Raw genomic sequence first — 18,930 nt, forward strand, 5'->3', positions numbered from 1 at the left:
GATCTCAATACCCATTCTAGATGATAATAATAATAAACCATGCATATTTCATAGCATCTTCCATGAGAGTACGTCAAGTACCTTCCAAACATTCATCAAGCTAGTATGATAACATATCTGCAGGGCATGATACGGCAACGTATGGCTATTTCCATTTTATAGATGAGAAATGAGACARGGAGAAGTCACCTGGCATTACAAAGGTGATGCTGGAAAAAGAACACTGATTTGCCTCTCCCTTCTGTGCCTTGAACAATAGTCAACATCATCTCCTCCCAAAGGCAGAAGTAGCTGGACTTTGTCAAGTACAAACTTGAAAATTTGGCTTTGTGAATACAAAATGTGCCCCAAAGCTGCAAAATAAAGCCATTTTGCTCACAATGGGATGCCAACAGTGTGAAGAGAAGGAGTAAATAGAATAGGAAGAAGAAATATTTTACAGCTCTCTTCTCCCTCTAGAGATTTTTAAAGTGCCTTTGGGTATTGACAGAAATTCTGCATCTTCCATTTATGGTGCAAATGGCCATCTGTTTCAACAGATTGTTTAAAAGAAATGGAGCTGTGGGCAATCTGTCTCGGAGTTTAGAGGTGAACAACTAACTTCATTTCATAATCAATTCAACCAAACAAGATTTGCCTAATTTTCAGACTGCTAACAGCATACTACAGAATGTCTACTCTTCATTAGATTAATTTAAGGGTGGGAGAGGGACATAAAAATGTCCCTCTAAATATGACAACATATTCTGCTTTACTTGAGTGCCACCCTCAGGAGCAGATGTGAAGTGAAGGTAAGCGTACCTGTCAAAGATCCTCTGGGGCTGCAGCATGCTATACATAATATGAGTCATATGATCTTTAGCAGCAACAACTTCTGGAGGAGGATCATATTTATTCACAGCAGCAACCTGTTTCCAGAGTGCAGGGGCAAAAGAGAGGAGAAGAACAGTGATGTAATTGTTCCCAGCTTCAATATGCTGCTCGGATCACTATGAATAATGATGGATTCATATTTATGAGGGTCAGTTTTTGTATCTGGCTTGCCTATAAGCACTTCTCTACATAAATCGTTTCAGGAGATTTAAGCAGTTTGATAGCTGGATGGAAGGCAGCCAGAAGTAGCTCACCATCTTTAATATATTCAACCTCTTATTGGAAGGAAAACAGGATGGCACATAAGATACAAAGTAATTTTCCTTAGGTTTTAATTATTCATTAATTTGCCTCCTCTCAGCGCTGGTGGAAGATGCCAAATTAAAATCCTTAGGGACCGATGGCATGCATTTATTCCTCAGAAGAGGAAAGGAATGGGCATGAAAAAAGTAAGCAACCTGCAAATTTCTCCTGAAAATGCATTTCTGTCTTTCCTGGGAAGAAGAGCACTGCAAGGACACCCTCCATCTATTCTGTGGAAAGTTCTATGGAGAGTACTGACCTGTAATGGGCTGTATTCTTTATTATTAGTACTACCCATTCAGAAATAGGCTAAGAACTACTGACTCACTTCATGTAAACCATCAAATATCAGCTAGCCGACACTAGTGGAAAATACTGCTGACGACAGTCATGTCCACATTAGCAAGCAGTATGGTGCAATAGGAGTAGATCTTTAAAGCAAATTGTTTAGTACTCAGGACACAATGTCCACTCTATTTGTGTTTTGGGGGAAGGGAGCTTATTTCTCTCTAGCTGTAGTCCAGTCCTATGGTCTGAATTAGTGACCAGGAGCGCATTAGGCGTATCCTGGAGCACATCATTTGGTTTAGTTTAGTCCAGAAGAAGCTGCAAGACTATTCTGCAACAGGAATCAAGCATGGCAAGTTGGGACAACTTGGAGATTCACTTCAAAACTACACTTCTCATCTAAACTAGAACAAAAATGTATATCCATTTTGTGTATTAGGGAGGGAGAACAGCTGCTGCCTCCAAATTCAGTTCGACAAGAGAATTTATGAGGCTGGAGTAGATGTCCTAAAATAACCCAGGAAGAAGATTTTCTGAAATAACTTTAACCATCCAAAAGTAAAGTAGYAGTCTGGACTAGTCATCTTGGCTCTCTTTTATAGTTCATGGAGAAAGAGAGATTTCTTGAATATATTACAATTTTTACTGGAAGGAAAACAGACTGCCACATAAGACGGAGTAAGATCAACATCTCAGATAGATGGGGTAAACTACACTCTGGCATCATCCCCTGTCTGCGTTCACAATAGCTAGAGTTTGGCCTTAAAGAAGAATCCTAATACTCTTGCAGGTAAAGTTAGGCGTGATGAATTTCATTTAAATCATTTCATAAGGATATTTCCCTAGAAATCCAACCCCATTTGGCAACTGTTAATCACAACAGTTCTAGCATGGCTTGGGCCCAAATACTAATTACAGCAACCAAATTATGGTAAGAGTAGCACAAGAGGAGAAGGTTTCTATTACAATAGAAAGTTACTGTAACCAGTCCCAGCAGTTATTTCTTGGGAAAAGATTTTACAGTGAAAGCTGTATAGAATAGAATCGGAAACAAGCATCGTTATTACATGCAGAGTCTACTTTGCAGTACACAACATTAAAAAAAAAAAAACACCACCACCACCACCACCAGTATTTTAGAAGTAGTACAGTGGTTACCACTTCATAGTATTTCATGAATACAGCTAATGGATCTAAACTAGTAACTAAGGCCTACTAAGGCTGCCAAGAAATATTTCTTCATTGAACTCTTCATTGAATTCATCATCCCGTCTAAAACATGGGAGATTTGTTGCACCCTCATGACAACAAACCTCTATTTGCATATACAGCTTCAGGGAAGTTGCTTGTATTTACATTCATTATTTAGCAAAAATCCAGAATGGTATAATGTTTACATACCTTATCTTCCACTGAAATCTTCTTGCAATCCAGTGTTGTTAGTTGGAGCAACATGAAAATCACCAAGAGCCAATAATCTGTTTGCTCCTGAAGGATAAAGTTTCCACTTTGACTGAAAGTATTTAACTTCATCAATCTAATATTCAATTTCAGTTGGCTGAAATTAAATTGGCCTTAACACTGCAACATAAAAAGCTTTTTACCCTGAAGAATGTCAATACACTGAACAAACTGACCACTTCCCTGCCACCAGAATTTAGTTGCTTCTGCAACAAAGACTAATACTTGTTCAGAAGTTCRCAATGACATTGTCCAAAAGGTTTAGACAGCAATATAAAAAAACACTACCATTYCTTCTTGAACACCAAGTGAGACTGTTGGAGAACTTTAAGCAATTATCTATACTGGGACTAAGTAATAAACTGTGATTAATACTTCTAAACTTAGAGGTACTGTAGGAACTTTAAAAGAGAATTTGCATTGTGAATTCATCATTATATAGGCTTTTAAGTCTGAGACAATAAAAAAGAATAATTAAAAATCAAATAAAAAGCTGACGCTGACAATTCATGAAGCTTATTACTTCTAAGAAAAGTAAGGTCCTGTTAAACCAATGAAATTCAGACAGTTGCCTTAAAATGATTTTTGCTTATATATTTTTTATCAGTTATTAAAACAGTAGTTGAAAGAAATAGGCATATGTAATCTTTATACAGGATTGAACTCTGCTTGGGAGAAGGTCATCTAAACAGAAAAAGGCTTTCACGTTATGGAGGGTCAGGAACAGAAAGCCTGTTTCAGGTACTTTTTCATGATAATTTCAGTGTTTGCCACAATAGTCCATTCTCAAGAAAGCCCATATAAAAACTGGCAATTTACCTTGAAACAGGAAAGAGTTAAACCTTTAACATTTTTCTCCCCTCTGACATTGGAAATTACTGTAAAGTTCAAATATAATTGAAAAAATTGCAGAAGTCAGGGTAGAATTATCTTTGATCGCTGGGCATCATTCAGGACAACTTATAAATACACAGTCAAAGTCAGTATTTCTGATATTTATAAACATGTTGCCATTGATAAAAAAGATATTAAATTCATTAATTGGGCAATATTATGGGAGCCTTAAATTAGAACTGAGTAAATCCTAAAGAAAAAAAAGAAGATTCAGATTCCAGAGACAGGTTATTTTCAAAGGTAGCTGTTCAAGAAGTACTAAATTCAGCTACTACTGAGTTACTTAGAGCTTTTCCCATGAACAATCAAGTACAGACCTTCAAAGCAAATGAAAGGGAGGTCTTATCCCAAGCACTATATTATTAAATCATGGCATAGTGTGAATACAAAGTATAAATGGATTCACAAATGGAATTAAACAGATTCATGGATCTATCATATAGATATTAAATATGACGATTCCGATGCAGCTTTGGTTCAGGAATTTTCCAGACAAAGTTTGGTAACCATGGTAAGGGAACCATCACCCATTATTGTCTCGTTTCTTGTTCTCTTTCCCTGAGACAACCTGTTACACTCAGAGACAGAAAATTAGGCTAAACAGAATGCTGGTCTGACCCAAAATTGCAGTTTTAGGTTCTTATTTTTGGTTTCCTCTTTCCTTCCTTCTTACCTGTACAGGATTTTTTAACAGATTTAAAACTCTGAGGAGAGGCAGATCTTCAATATGTTCAAGCTCACCCAGCTCAGCAATCTAATTAGTGACAGAAACAGAACATAAATCAGCAGCAACAGAATCCATGATAACTATGGGAGAGAAAAAGCTTTTCAATCCCTAGTCTTAAAACCTGGACATAAAAAAAATTCATTATACTCACAAAATGGGTATACATGTTAACWGCATTCAATAAGGTACTTCTAGTCACAAAAGGCAGGCAACTTGGATGGTAGCTGGAGAAGCAATGTAGTACAGACRGCAATTTTAAGTCACCTGCGTTTTTCCAGTTCTTTCAAATGTCAARCCCTAACACATTCAGCTTTTATGTGACAGATATGCCCAAGTAAAGCAATTCTGCAGTTACATCTGTGCTTCGGTTGACTAGCAAAAAGAAAAAGTACTCCCAAGAAAAGAGTTTCTTTTCACTGGAGCTCAAGTTCATCCTACCTAATTTGCGGCACTAAACTGAAGAACATCAGCATAGTTGTTCTTGGCTCCCTTTATGTCCAGAGGCTGATGCACCCCACCTAAGGCCTGATCTAGCCAGAGAGGAAACCCTAGCTGGCTGTGCTCCCAGGCACATCAGAGAAGCATTAAAAGTTATGTGGGATTAACCCAAGTTTGCATGCTCAAAGCAAAGTCACACTGGAGACCCTCACGATAGACTCCGTGTGAACAGCTGTAACACTATCAATTAAAGCAAAATGTGCCAAATGGAATTCACCTTGCCTTATTTTAGCTATCTGTAAGTTAGCCCAAGTCATGCACTTAACCTGCCTTTCTAATCAGTGGAGAGAGGCAGTTCCAGAGGTCATCTGATCTATGCTAGGCTGGGATGAACTGCCTCGTAGATGTACCTGTTTTCCTTCCATTGATAAAGACTGAGGCTAGAAGACTTCAATCCTTAACTTTTAGGCAGATTAAGTAAGGCATCTAAATATATAAACCTCAACCATACTCTATCTGATATTCATTCTGAGGTAACAGAAAGCTGAACAGTTTTGACTAGCTTAAGTGTCATTTGGATGGATTTGCTAAATAAGTCATAGAATGCCAACAGTCAGTATTTGGAAATCACTGAACTTATGTATGAGAGAGATATTTTGCAGATGAATCTATCATGTCCATTCTTGAAAAAAAAACAAAAAAAACAAAAAAACCCAAGCATTTAAGATTGTTGTGGGTGGCAGTGAGCTGAAAGTAATTCAGATCATTCTGTGATGGTTAGAAAATTTTCTTTCCTATGCAAAATGCTCCACCAAAGCTCAACAAACCTTCTATATCAAATCCTGAACTAACACTTAGCTTCTCTCTTTATATGAGAGTAAAAAACCACGCATCTTTTGAATTCAGACATTTTAACTTATCACAGACTTCATGTTTGCCTTACTCATGTTGTTTTAGTGCTGGAATTTTATTTTGGATGTTTGTGGTGGGTCGCAATGCACATGTGGAAGTCCAGATAACAGGCACCTTGTCCCACATGATGATTTAGTAGCATCATTAAAAAGAAAAATAAGTAASATACTGGTCCAACTGGCAGCATGTGGGGTGGTTCCAGACTTAGGGACAATTCCACCTTGTGCATCCCCTGTCCTTCCATGGAGACAAGGAAAAAGCGACTGTTCTGTCCTGTGTCTGTTCCCAACCAACTCTTCAGACCTGCAGAACACCACATCCATCCAGCCCTCCAAAGACACCAACCAACTGACATCTTACTCCCACCACTGCTGTGGGCAGAACAACCTAACTTTAAAATAGTAACAAGGCACCRAGTGGCTTAATGCAGCTTTGCCAAGCAGATGAAAATTTGAGGTTTAACAAGTGTTACTAATACACTCTTTARGTTATTCTGCAGACGAAAATAGTCAAAAAGTAGTGACTCATTAAACAGTTTCAATAACATCATTAAAAGAGACAAATTTTGATGAGGCAAAATTAATAGCTTTTGCGTGCTATAAAGAACAGTAGAAACTACATGAGGCAATGGAAATGGCATTATTAATGCTAATGACAACCATACTATTAGTTTCCTGTCTAGTGCAATTTTAAACATTGATGTACCTTTAAATGTCAGCCTCAACACAGAGTGGGAAAAAGTATTCAGTGTATTGTATTAACTCTTATAAATGTATCTTGAAAGGAGGAAAATGACAGAAAATGTTCAATTCTTGGCTTATATTGTTATCTCTTATTTTCTTAGATTTCTCATATGCAGATCTGCCTTTGATGTCAAAATGATTCACGAATCGAGGATCTTTTCTTCAGTTAAAGACTCTGGAAGCTCAGTATCTAAAGGATTAGGTACATATGGCTTGGGTTTCAAAATTCAAGTACAGATGAGTTGGATTGTGTCATTGTAGTTCCAGTAAATACACTGCTGCATAACAAAAGTCACTTTATAATAGAGTACATTCAGTTCTGCATGACAGGAAGTTTCCGACAGAGAACTAAGAAGAATCTGTGGTCATGAAATTGGGCTGAGAGATATTAGCAAACTCTCCTGAGGCCTGGCAGTAAAAAAGCTGTGATATAAGTAAAGACCCTCAAGGATAATCAAGCTGAAAAATCTGCATACTCATCCCCATCGCATCTRCTCGAGGGAGCACTGTTAGTTCTTTACCTATGTAAGCCCTAAACGCTCCAGAAGTGATACCTACATAAAGATAAACCCRTCTAAGATATTAAATGAGACCTGAGGAGTACAGTATCAATCAATATGTGAAACAGTACTAGAGTGAAACACCAAAGGAAAAATGTCATCTTTTCTAATACTCTTTTCTTGAGAGCTGTAGGATTTTTTGATTAAACCTTCAGGGGGCTGATTTGGGGAAAAAAAGGATGCATTCTTAGGAAAACACTGAGATTAATATTAAGTATGTTACCTGATTATCCTCCAGGTTGATCACCTCTAGTAGATCATGTCCCTCCAAGCCTTCTAAGCTAGTTATTTTATTGCTAGATAGGTCCAGATTCTGTAGAGTTTTCAAGCTTTCCAAACCAGTTATCTTCTCAATGTGGTTAGAACTCTAAGAACAAATCAGAGCATAAAAAAAAATCTTGATAAAGTTTTACAGGTGGGAAACAACATTTCTGTGGAAGAACAACATCCTTGTCTCTAAATTTTGAGTTCACTTTATAATTAAGAATCCCATTACAAATAGGCCTTTTATGCTTTAGCCCCGTCTTCATCTTGAGATGACAGACTACAGCTTCCCATACTGTTCAGGGAAAAAAGAATGAACTATCTTCTGATTAACTTGTCTTCMACTCACCTCAAGTGACTGCACAAAGTGGTAGTGAGAGAACAATAATAAAAAGAGCTCTAGTTTGCTTTCAGAGCTGATACTAGCTAGAGGCTATTCTTACCTCTGTCAAATTCAAAATTTAGAAAATACATATGCACATAAAAATATAGAATATATATACATACATACATATAAATTCACTCTGTAATCATAAAGTTATATTTACACTTATGATTATGCAATAAATTATGAAAATATGAAGGTAGAACAATATAGCAGTCTTCTTGGGTCTGCAGGCAGTCTATAAAAATATCTCTAGACTCTATCAGTTCATGTCAATGCATACTCAATGAAGGCAGACTTTATATCCTCTCAGTTACAGCATGCACAGAAATGTTCCAAAAAACCTCCTTTAAGTTCATTTAGACTCTAACGCAAGAAACGACCCCAGGTTTTGAAAACTCGTAAACAACTATCATTGTTTTACATTCTTTCCAAACAAGGTACAAGAGAGAAGACCTGMATTTCTAACTGGACAGCAGATGGCTTCATTTCTCGGAGCCTCACAAATCATATACTCATTCCTGCTATGAACTCCAAATAGGTAYAACACGCTAGATTCTGCACTAATCTTTGTCCCAGTGACAACACATACCCAGATGGCCTCTCAACATGATTCTCTCCGCATAACCTTGCAAGTCATATTTTTCCATCAGCATCACCTTGTGCTGAAAGCTTAGAAGCCTCATATTCTATTAATAAATATTTAGGAACTATTGAAATAAATAAAGCAGCTGACTCTAATGTTAATCCAGTTGTCTGTCCTTGACATTTTTCCTGACTTTTAAATGTTTAATTAGGGTTATTAATAGCATGGAGGCTCGCTCTTCTCTTCCTGTTTTTCGTTAGTCCTCTGTTTAATAAGATACAGCTCAGAGCTCTAGTTGCAAAACAGTATGCAAGAGGTACACACAAAATTCTGTGRACAAAAGGGATTTGTATGGAGATCCTCTTCTGCAGAGCATAAAAATCCTAAGAGTCCAGTTCATTAGAGCTGTACTTGCTATTTTTTGCAAACACAAGCAGAAYAGAGTCTTTTTGGTATAGCTAGGCAGTATTTACAGTATTACAAAACTGAGGAGCATGTTCATATTAATAAGGCTTAGCTGTTAACACAACTCCAAAGCATTTTACAAAACAGGTATCCAGTCCTAACAGAATTATTAGGCCTTTCAACAGACGAGGAAATCAAGACACAGAATGGTCAAGCAACTTACTCTAGTTCTTGAAGAAAGTATATAGACCTGTCAACTTACATCTTCACGCACTTATAGTTATTTCAGAACTTTTATATGTGATTTTGCCAATCTGAGTTAATCTTATCCACTTAAAATGAGACAGAACTTAATTTTATTGCCACTAAAGGCACAACCAMAGGCCATTGAAGGCACTATATAACTGAAATACAAATATATTAAAATACATTACCGAACATTATTTGAATATATTACTCAAAACATACTATCGTCCACTTGACACGATTACTTTCTCCTGAATAGGCAAGCAGTAAGAACCACAAGGGACAATCAGGCTTTGATGGGTAGAGACCTTACATATYCTCTTCTATATCAATTACTACAGCACAGAAAAACGATCTTTAAAATTTTAAAAGGACTGAAAAAGAACATTTCTATTCTTAAGGGATTTGCTTTACCTAAAATATTTATATGTGTGCTTAAATCTACTTGTAGCAAATATGAGTGTATTTCTATGCAGTGTTTTCATATTCTATGCTTTTAAAAGCCAATYAAATAGTTTTTAAATGACTATTACAAAGTAAAACCTATTAAGAAGTAGATCATTGTATTTTTATAGCAATTCAATTGCATTAAAAATAGTTTTTTCCCTGTGTTCCTAACAGCAGCAACTGCTATACTGATAGCCCTTCCCCTTAAGTATGTCAAAATGATTTAAAAAAAAGAGTAGGTATTACTAAGGACATTTTACTAGCATGGAATTGAGGAACACTGAGATAAATAACTTCCCAAGACTTGTCAAAGAGCATGACACATCCAACCAAGCATAGGCATCAACAAGAGAGAGGTCCACATTTGGCCTAGTTATCCTTTGCTGTCTTCATAGTCAACAGAGAGAAAAGGACACTTCAAAGGCCTGATGCATCTTGTGTTAATATAAATGTCTACAGTCAGATCAGAATAATGCAGTGCTGTAAGTGGCCATTTCTCTCCACCGACTTTTGAGGCAGCAGAGAACACCTAGCTCAGGCGGAGTTGTCTGCACTGCAGACATCTGAAACTAGAGGAGATAAATGCCACCAAAAATCTAGAAATGTAAYTCAGATATGTTACATTTTGAAAAATATAGGCAATCTTGCTGCAAAGCTAGCAATACAAAGCTTCCAATCTCATTACAGATCCTTTAATAATACATGAAATTCGCCTAAACTCCACTCGTTTTCTAAAATGAATGCAGGCTACTCAGGCTTCACTTTTCCCTCTTGTACCCTCGCTCACTGCTATCATGAATACAACTTTCTGAAGAATTTTTTTTTTGTTAATCTTTACTGTTTGTATTGTGGGAATTGCACAGCTAACTTCTTGCACAGCACAACGCCTATCTATAGCAAATGCATAATATCTTTGGAGAAATTCAAATCCAACTATGCAAGGCCCCATGCAACTTCCTCTAAGTTGGTCCTGGACCAGATGACCTCTAGGTCACCCTGCTGACTGGTTTCATTCTATGATTTTGTATTAATAAAAATTTCTTCATGTTCACTATTAAACACATTTTGAAGACTTGTTATGCAATTATCTATGCATTTATTAAGGCACTAATATATTGATAAAAGACAGACAGGAAAACAATAGGAATTAATTCTTTCTTACCAAATTCAGTATTTTGACAGGTAAGTTTTCAAGGCCACTGACTGCAGTGAGTTTGTTGTGCGACAAACTAAGATGAATCAGACTACGACACTTCTCTAGTCCTCTTATCTCTTCTATGTTATTAACTATACAGAGGTTTTTGCAGTTAAGGAAAATAACAGAGTATAAAAATCTTAGCAATAATTAGTAGTTAAATTAGCCAATGGAGCTGAAGTATAGAGAGCTGGACATMAAATGTTTATGCTAAGGAGTTTAAAATCCCAGCTGCTCACACCCACCCCTATTCCGAGCATACTGCCTCCTTTTTTGTCCTGACACAACTTTTTGTGGGGCTGCAGGATAACTAGTCACTCAACCGATGCAGCTAGAAATATTCTTCTCTTCTTTTAACACAGATTATTTTTGTGACTTGGTTCAGCGCAACAGTAATGCTGGCATACCTGAGCAGATGGCAAACCAAGAAAGCGGTGAAAATGAAGGAACAAGAACGTGGAGAAGAAACTTCTTCTGCCAGCATCTTGCAAAGCTGCCCTGTTGGTCTTTGGTCTTCTCATCAGCTGCACATGTGCAGGCTATAACATATGGGCCATAATGTATTCAAATTTAACTGGGCACTAATCATGTTAGGTCAGTTGTAGCATACAGGCACATGGCTAAGTTGTCTGAGGAGGGCACCACCTTTTTATATTTACGGAGTACTTAACCCAACATGGCTTCAAAATTAGCTTGACTTCCAAACATCATCTAGAAATTTCCCAAGTAATAATGGACACCAGTATCAGGTGGGGTTACTTCACTCTGTTATACCTGTTCTGTACTGGCTATCGGAATGGGGAAAGTGTCTTTTAAATTAACATTAAAATCAAAAGCACCACTAAAAACAGGCAGGATTCCTCTCAGCAAACTCCAGCTTTAACATAACTATACAGGTTCCTTAAACAAAGGCACATTTCCTTGACAACCTACCTATCTCAGATCGCTCTCAGAATGGGATTAACTCCCGAGGTACCTGTCTCCCTCCACTGAACTGAAAGCAAACTTCGACAACTCTAACTGGGTATCAAATTGTTTGGTGACCAAAATAAGGTAAGAAGAAATCCACTCCTATTTTAAGTGACCAGACTGGAAACAGATACATTAAAAACAAGAAAAATATTTGGGAAAAAAATCCCAGCCAAAACGCCTTTAAGTACAACATTCAGGACGCACAGAGAAATGCATTTAGACAATCACACAGGAAAACACAATTTCATTTTAATTGACTTGAGAGAATGACCTCCACCTGCAAACAGGGGCAACAGTTTTCACTAAAATTTCTAGTCTTACTAGGCAGTGGACAAATTATCAGGTTTTCTTCCTCAGTCTGAATGGTACTGCAAACCCAAACCAAATCTAAGCTTAGCCAGGGAAAATATATTCATCTTTAATAACTGTTTTTGCCTGACTGCATTCTTACRGGGGACTTAATTGTACGCTATTACTAAGCTCTACATTCACAGGCCTAGTTGGGTAAGGAGAGGAAGAGAAATGAGCTGGTTAGCACAGCTATATCTTTTCCCAGGACCTCACACTAGGCTGTCTCAGACATTTAGAAAAGAAGCCAAAATCATCCACAAGCACTTATATTTGACAGATATTCATTGATTTGCRTTCAAAAACAGGCCTGTTCCTCTTCCAAATGAGAGGAAAAATTTTGGTGAACAAAGGATTTGGGTCAATATGAATAAGATAAGAAATCATTTGCTGCCAGTAAACACAAGCACCAGCCTGTTGAGTCCAAGAGGTTTAAGCTATAAGYATCAATATGATGCAGCAAATTGCTCAGCACTAAGAACTAATACAATCAATTTTAGTCTCTTAATGGGCCACTAAAATGCTTTGTCACATATTATTGCCCAAACAGTCTCCCTATCTGGTTTGGGCAGTTTCCTCCTTGAAAATTAATTTATAATCCCGTGAGGTGTATTTGTGTCTGCACCTGTCAGAAAAACTTACACTGACCTTACCATCTGCATCATAATTCACTTAAATATGGTAAGAAATGCTTAGTTACTGTCACTGAGGAAATACATGCCAAACATTTCCACCATTGCATGATATTTAAAATAGTTATTTCATTTACAATTACAAAGAACAGCTTGTTTTGTCTGCCATGCCTCCTGTGAGGAGTGCTTGACACAGGTTAGGAACAGTGCCACTTTGCTGTTCTAAATTCTGCACTTCTAAATTCTGCACTCAATTTCCTCAATTTCCGAGGGCCCCACTGCAATTGTATGCATGAAACAGTTGTTCTCCCCATCTTGCTGGAATCAGCGCAAATGAAGACATAGAAGACAGCATGCTGCTGCATTCAAACCAAATTGAAAAATATTGATAGTCATCYGCAATCCAAACCTCTGATCTTTTTTTCCTTTTCATTTTGTCATGTGGTTTTTGCTTTGCAATGGAAAATTAGACCTGCAAAGGGCTAGGGCCRCATCGCAATTTTCTCACAAGAATCACGTCACCTGCACACCTTGTAAAACGTGTGAATAATGTAACCTGGATGCCCTGCGAAAGTATTATCTGTTCCTACATGAAAAAGACATTGTATTAATATCCTTTGGTAATGGGCTACTTCGAGGACAAGAGACAGAAAAAACTGCAACAGCCTGCTGTCTTCCCCTTTYGCAGAGCAAAAAAAGTCAAGGTGTAATTTCTGAGGCAAAGAGAAAAGGCAAATAAGCCTTCAGGAAGCGATTGTAAGTAAGGCAGCGTGTCGACATGAAATTACAGAAGACCTTTCAAAAAAAGCACAAGGGAAACTTCAGGGAGACTAAAAGTAACAGAAAAAAATTGCAATTCTACTCTTAATCTGATTTCTACCAGAACAATGYTTCTAACCCCCAAAACAGGGTACCATAGTGACAGCAACAACTTCCCTCCAAYGGCATACTCCACGGAGTCTTCTCTCGGTTAAAGATTCTCTTCACTGTCATTTAATGGCCTTGTTCTCCGCAGACCCTCTATAGCACCTCAGCAACTAGCTATGGCTAAGACTAAACAACACGCACCTTTTCCATTTAAAGAAGCTCACTGTTCCAAGTTGATTTCCTATTAACCTTTCTTATATAAAAATACTGGCATTTTTCTTCTGATTACTGTTGAATTTACCTTCAAAGGTGTATAACATAAAAATACCATATCTGGCTGCTCAGGAGTTAAACTCAAAATACACTTCACATCCCAATGGTATGGGTTATGAAGAGGTTTACATTTTCTTTTTTTTATTACCTTTGGCATGCAAAGACAGTGTGACATGTCACTTTTTTAGTTTTACAGGATGCAAAGTGGTGGTGGTGGTGGTGGTGGTGTGTTCCTCTGATAAGCTAACACCTTACATATATACATACAAACCTTTAGCATCATGCATGCTTTAGTAGATTAAGATCAGTTTCACTACTAGAACTATAAGTGTTTGATGCTGTTTTTACATAAAAACCTGAGATAAAGGGAAAAATACAAAGAAAACAGGTACCTATTTGAAACAAACAGTTCTTCAAAAAGTAAACAAGCWACTTTTCTCCCATTCAGGTTTCCACAAAGGATACAGTCCAGTAAGAGTTTAGTAAGTGACTGGTATGCTGATAAATCTCGCATTTTAGATATTTGGTTGCATGAAAAATCTATTTCCTAAAGAGGAAAAAAGACAAAATTACTTTCTGTCTTTTCTGCTTACAGCTGCCTTCTGAAACTAAACAGCTGCTACATTAAACTTCTGATCAAGGCTGTGGGAGAAGTAAGAAGATCATTAATACTAATACTGGGTGAGACAAACAGAAAGGCTCTTTTTTATGAAACACATAATTCAAATTTTGGGAACTCCCAAAGCTGTACCTTCTTCCAATAACATTTTCATTAACAGTCCTGGAAATTATGCATACATATATTAAAAAACTGATGGAGAAGACAAAGAAATACATTAAGGTAGTATTTCAAAACAACCTCCTACTTTTTATAACCCGAAGTGGGTTACATGAAAACAGCAGCAAAAGGAAGAATAGCATACGGCTACATTTTAAATACATGCTTCACAATAGTAATTGGCACCAGGCAAGTTGAAAGGCGGGAACTGATCCTAAGAAAGGTTTGATTAATTTGGCAGCAAGGAAAAAACCTTGGCTAAGATTACCTCTGGCTAGAACAGTCAGCTGTACAGTATACCTTCCCAGAGCATGCTGGGGTTCAGAAGTAGAAAGAAAATAAAAAGACATAAATGTGCAATGTAAGCTATCCAAACATTCCAAAGAACTATTAAAATCTCAAATAAAGTAAGAAAAAAGAATAAAGGAAGTATAAAATTTGGTTTTTGCACCAAAATCTAAAGTTCATTTAGAAAAACCACCTTGAATTTAAACCTAACAAAATGAATTTTCTGCAACTTACCTTGAGATCTTTAGGTGGCTTAAAAACAAAGTACGTAGTCAATTTGTTGTTGGAAACATTGAGTTCCAGTAAGTGAGGCATCTGACTGATACAAGAAAGATCTAMTAACAAAGCAAAATGCCAAACTTAGTATAAGAACACATAGGTAAAAGCAGATATTATTGTGTGAAAATATGACAACGTCCACTAGCAATCAAGAATCAATTTTGGATCACACAGTCAGAAAGCAATGTTTAAAATGCAGAAGTCAGATATATTAACACATTCTACTAGAAAAAAAAAAAAGGGTTTCTAAAACTCTAGGAGTGAGCATTTGAATTATACTTTAAATTCCCCATTATAGAAACTGATTGGTCCATAAGCCAAAATGTAATTTTATATTCTAGCTACCTCTAAAATGATAGAGAGAATACCTCTATCCTAATTTACTAATTATTGGAGAAAAGGATTTAGGACACTACTGAAGACTAAATGATTAGTTGCTATGGAAAAGTCCTTGCTCTGTTCAGACATAGCCTTCACAGACAAACTGTTAGCAAAATGAGCAGAGAGAAGTGCTGCCTTACAAYAGCGTTGCTATTATATGACTCCAGCACTTCAAGTGAAATGAAAAACTTGAAGGAAATAATGCAACATGTTTTCACCCAAGCTTATTCTTTTTGATGTTAAACTAAAAAATTAATTGGGGGGTATGAGAGAGAGGGAATGGAAGAAGATGGGTTTTACCTCAATCTCCATTTGTGACTATTCTAAATTCAGGACACAATTTCTTACATTTTGTCACCTATGGGAAGCCTTGCCAAATGAAAGCCTAAGACTGGCAAAACTGTACCAGGCATAACTTTAAACATTCTGACATATGCATGTGTTAAAAATCTCAATTAACCTTGTACTAACACGCTGCTTTGCATTTTACTTTTCGATAATAAACTGGACAATAATCTTCACATTCCCACTGAGTAGCATATGCTGCTGCAGATGTATGAACAGCCCACACCTCATTCTCAAGAAGATCTAGCCATTGCCTCAGTCTGTAGAGTTGAAGTACTTGTGTCATTAAGATGTAGACCAGGTTTTGTGATATTAAAGCTACATGGTACACTGCATTTCTCATCTTAAATGATTTCACAACCCAAGAATTTACTAGTGTATTTACTACATACCATTAATTTTATTATTTGAAAGTTCCAACTTCTGTAGGTGAACGTATCTGGAGAGAATGTTAATGTCACTTAGCTTACGACCCTGGAAAAATAAAGCAAAGGGACTTTAATAACTAGATGTAGAACCTCACCCTGCTCTCCCAAGAGATACACAGTAGCAGGAGACATTGGAGAGGTGCCTGAAGCTCTCTCCAGCTGAATGCTGGCTCTTAATGCTCCGGAACAGGATGACACATACAGAGAGAGATGTCAGACCTGCAGACCAGCCACGAATGAAGAAAATGTCAAAAGCAGACTTTAAAATGGAACCATGAGAATGAGCTACAGCTAGGGAAAATGCCACAAAAAAAAGACTGCATACAAAAGGGGCCTGCAGGAATTCATCTTTAATTAGACTCGACCATTTTAACTTTCCGCCCCATAGACGCTGAATGCTGCATTCTCAGAGATTTAGCATGTTCCTCTCTTTTTTGCTCCAACTCACTGAAGTAAGAAGGCTCCATTTCACAGCTGATGATTGGGTATGGAAAAATCTTATTGCTGTTGCCAGTAAGAAGTGAAAAAAACCAGTACTGATAAAGCAGTTGTCAGCAGAAGCCATGTTGTGTCTTGTCAAAGGTCCTATATACAAGCAACAGCATTGACAGGTAGAGACAGAATCTGCCTCCTGAAAATTTTTTGCCAGATCAGCTATTTGCAGTCAAAAAGGGGAAATCTATGAGCAGAGGAGCATTTTACAATGATGTTCTTTGCTTATACTTACTGGAAGCGACAGATTAAGATAAACGTAGTCGATACCAGAGGCCGAGCGCCCCAGTTTGTGGAGCCCCTCAGCTGCAATGTCTTCATCCAACACTCCATCAAACTGATCCTATAAAACACCAAAAAGGAGGGGGGGGGGTGGATTTAGGGGAGAACTGTGAAATCAAATTCCACTCTCTGTAGAATCTGGGGCTGCTTGGGAGGCAACTCAGAACAGGGTTTAATAAAAGACCTCAATCAAATGCTCCTTTCAGTGCTCCACCACCCCGCTAAGGCACTACACTACAGGAAAAATGATGAATACAGTCCTCAGAACAGATAAACAGGAACATGTCTTGTACCAGTTCTAAATATTTAGAAAGGTTCCTAAAAGGCTGAGGTCCATTTTTTCAACAGTTTTTGTTCATTTGTCTGTTTGTTTTTAACCTTGTGGTTTACAGACACATGTTTAAACAGGCTTTGTTTTCAGAGGTGCTGAGCCATAACCCTCCCATTGATTATGGATGTTAACATCTCAGCAAATCACCACTAACATATCTCCAGGGCTGTACCCCCACAGGCACGTATCCATGTTACTGGTGGCCCTTTAAATTTTTTTAGCATGAGCAGCTAGTGCTGCTCTTCAGAGAAAAGTCTTTGCCAAAGAGGGTACTTGACAGATGGCACTAATGAACCAGTGCGTAGGTTTAATGAGAAAATAAACCAATGGCTTGTGAAATTCCTATGAGCTGGGAGAAGTCACACAACGATCTCTAATCTAGGGACCAAGATAAATAATTTTTCAAATGTAATCATCCAAATCATAGCACCTACATGTTACAGCAAATGGAGACTATGGATATATTTCCACTAGATAAAAATATTAGGCGATACTGCTGTGGCACTGGGCACTTTAGAGCCCAGCAGAGCAGGCAGAACAAATTCACTTGTACCCAGGGACTTACTGAGTCTCAGGGTTGGGCACATGCATGGCCAAGAGGTTTAATTTGGCAATTCATATGCCAGCATATCCCCAGGCTTGGCATAGCAAGGAGAGAGAGAGGCAATCTGGAACCATCCTGGCTAACAAAGAGATGGAAGGGACCCTAAAAAAAGGCAGAAATGGGGGGGCAGGGAGAAACAGAGACCAAACCAGCCTCAGCTTTGTTCCTCCTTTGGATGGAAACGAGAAATCATTGCCTTGTGCCCCCATCGCCTCTCCCTTCTGCCCCCGGTGACTACACTGAGCACTGAAAGGGAAAAGGGCCCTTCCCCCACGAACACCCCCCTCCCCGAATAACTGGGGGGCACGGAGCTGAACCTCCACGGGCTCCTCTTCCTCGTCCTCCTCATCCTCCTCGGCCTCCTCCTTGTCCTCTTGGCGAGGCAGGCTGAGCTGCAGCTGCTGTTGGCCGGCTTCGTCCCCAGACCCCGCTGGGGTGACCTCCTGGGAGGGGTGCTGCGGGGGCACAAGAGGAGGGGGAGGCAGCTCCACAGGGCCGCCCTCTCCCCCCTTCTCCTCGCCCTCGGCCATGGGCTGTGACAAGGAGCGAGGACGCGGCGGGGGCAGCGCCTCTCGGCGCTTCGCACGCAGGTACCGCGCCCAGGCCCGGTCACCCCTCAGGCCTGGCCGCCGCCATCTTGTTTGCTCTCCCGTTGCCGTGGAGACGGGAGAGGAGCTGCGGGTGGGGAGAAAGGGTTCGCGCCATCCGGCACAGCCAGCCAATAGGAAAGCGGGATKCGGAGCAGTGCAGGCTGGGAGTTGTAGTTCTCCATACAAGGCCCCCCCGCGAGCCCTCAGTCCGCAGAGCATGCCGGGAGTTGTAGTCCTCCTCACAGGAGGAGGAGGAGGACTCCTCCATTTCTGTGATACGAAGTCAATAGCGGCAAACAAATAACTTTCAGGG

General features: G+C 38.6%; 1 protein-coding gene across 1 annotated transcript in view; it reads right to left on the reverse strand.

Annotated features, from left to right (window-relative positions):
- LRGUK (leucine rich repeats and guanylate kinase domain containing) overlaps positions 1-18,557 on the reverse strand; it is a 53,921-nt gene extending 35,364 nt beyond the window's left edge. Inside the window, exons 1-10 of the mRNA XM_026091277.1 lie at positions 18,351-18,557; positions 17,046-17,153; positions 16,283-16,364; positions 15,120-15,220; positions 14,285-14,366; positions 10,695-10,819; positions 7,423-7,566; positions 4,493-4,573; positions 2,866-2,952; positions 802-908 (exon numbers count right to left, since the gene is read on the reverse strand). Of these exons, the coding sequence (XP_025947062.1) occupies positions 802-908; positions 2,866-2,952; positions 4,493-4,573; positions 7,423-7,566; positions 10,695-10,819; positions 14,285-14,366; positions 15,120-15,220; positions 16,283-16,364; positions 17,046-17,153; positions 18,351-18,557 (1,124 nt within the window). The remainder of the gene's footprint in view (positions 1-801; positions 909-2,865; positions 2,953-4,492; positions 4,574-7,422; positions 7,567-10,694; positions 10,820-14,284; positions 14,367-15,119; positions 15,221-16,282; positions 16,365-17,045; positions 17,154-18,350) is intronic.
- Between the last annotated feature and the right edge of the window lie 373 nt (positions 18,558-18,930).

This window comes from Apteryx rowi, unplaced genomic scaffold, assembly GCF_003343035.1.
Source record: "Apteryx rowi isolate R43461 unplaced genomic scaffold, aptRow1 scaffold_9, whole genome shotgun sequence".
In the NCBI taxonomy this organism is placed as follows: Eukaryota; Metazoa; Chordata; class Aves; order Apterygiformes; family Apterygidae; genus Apteryx; species Apteryx rowi.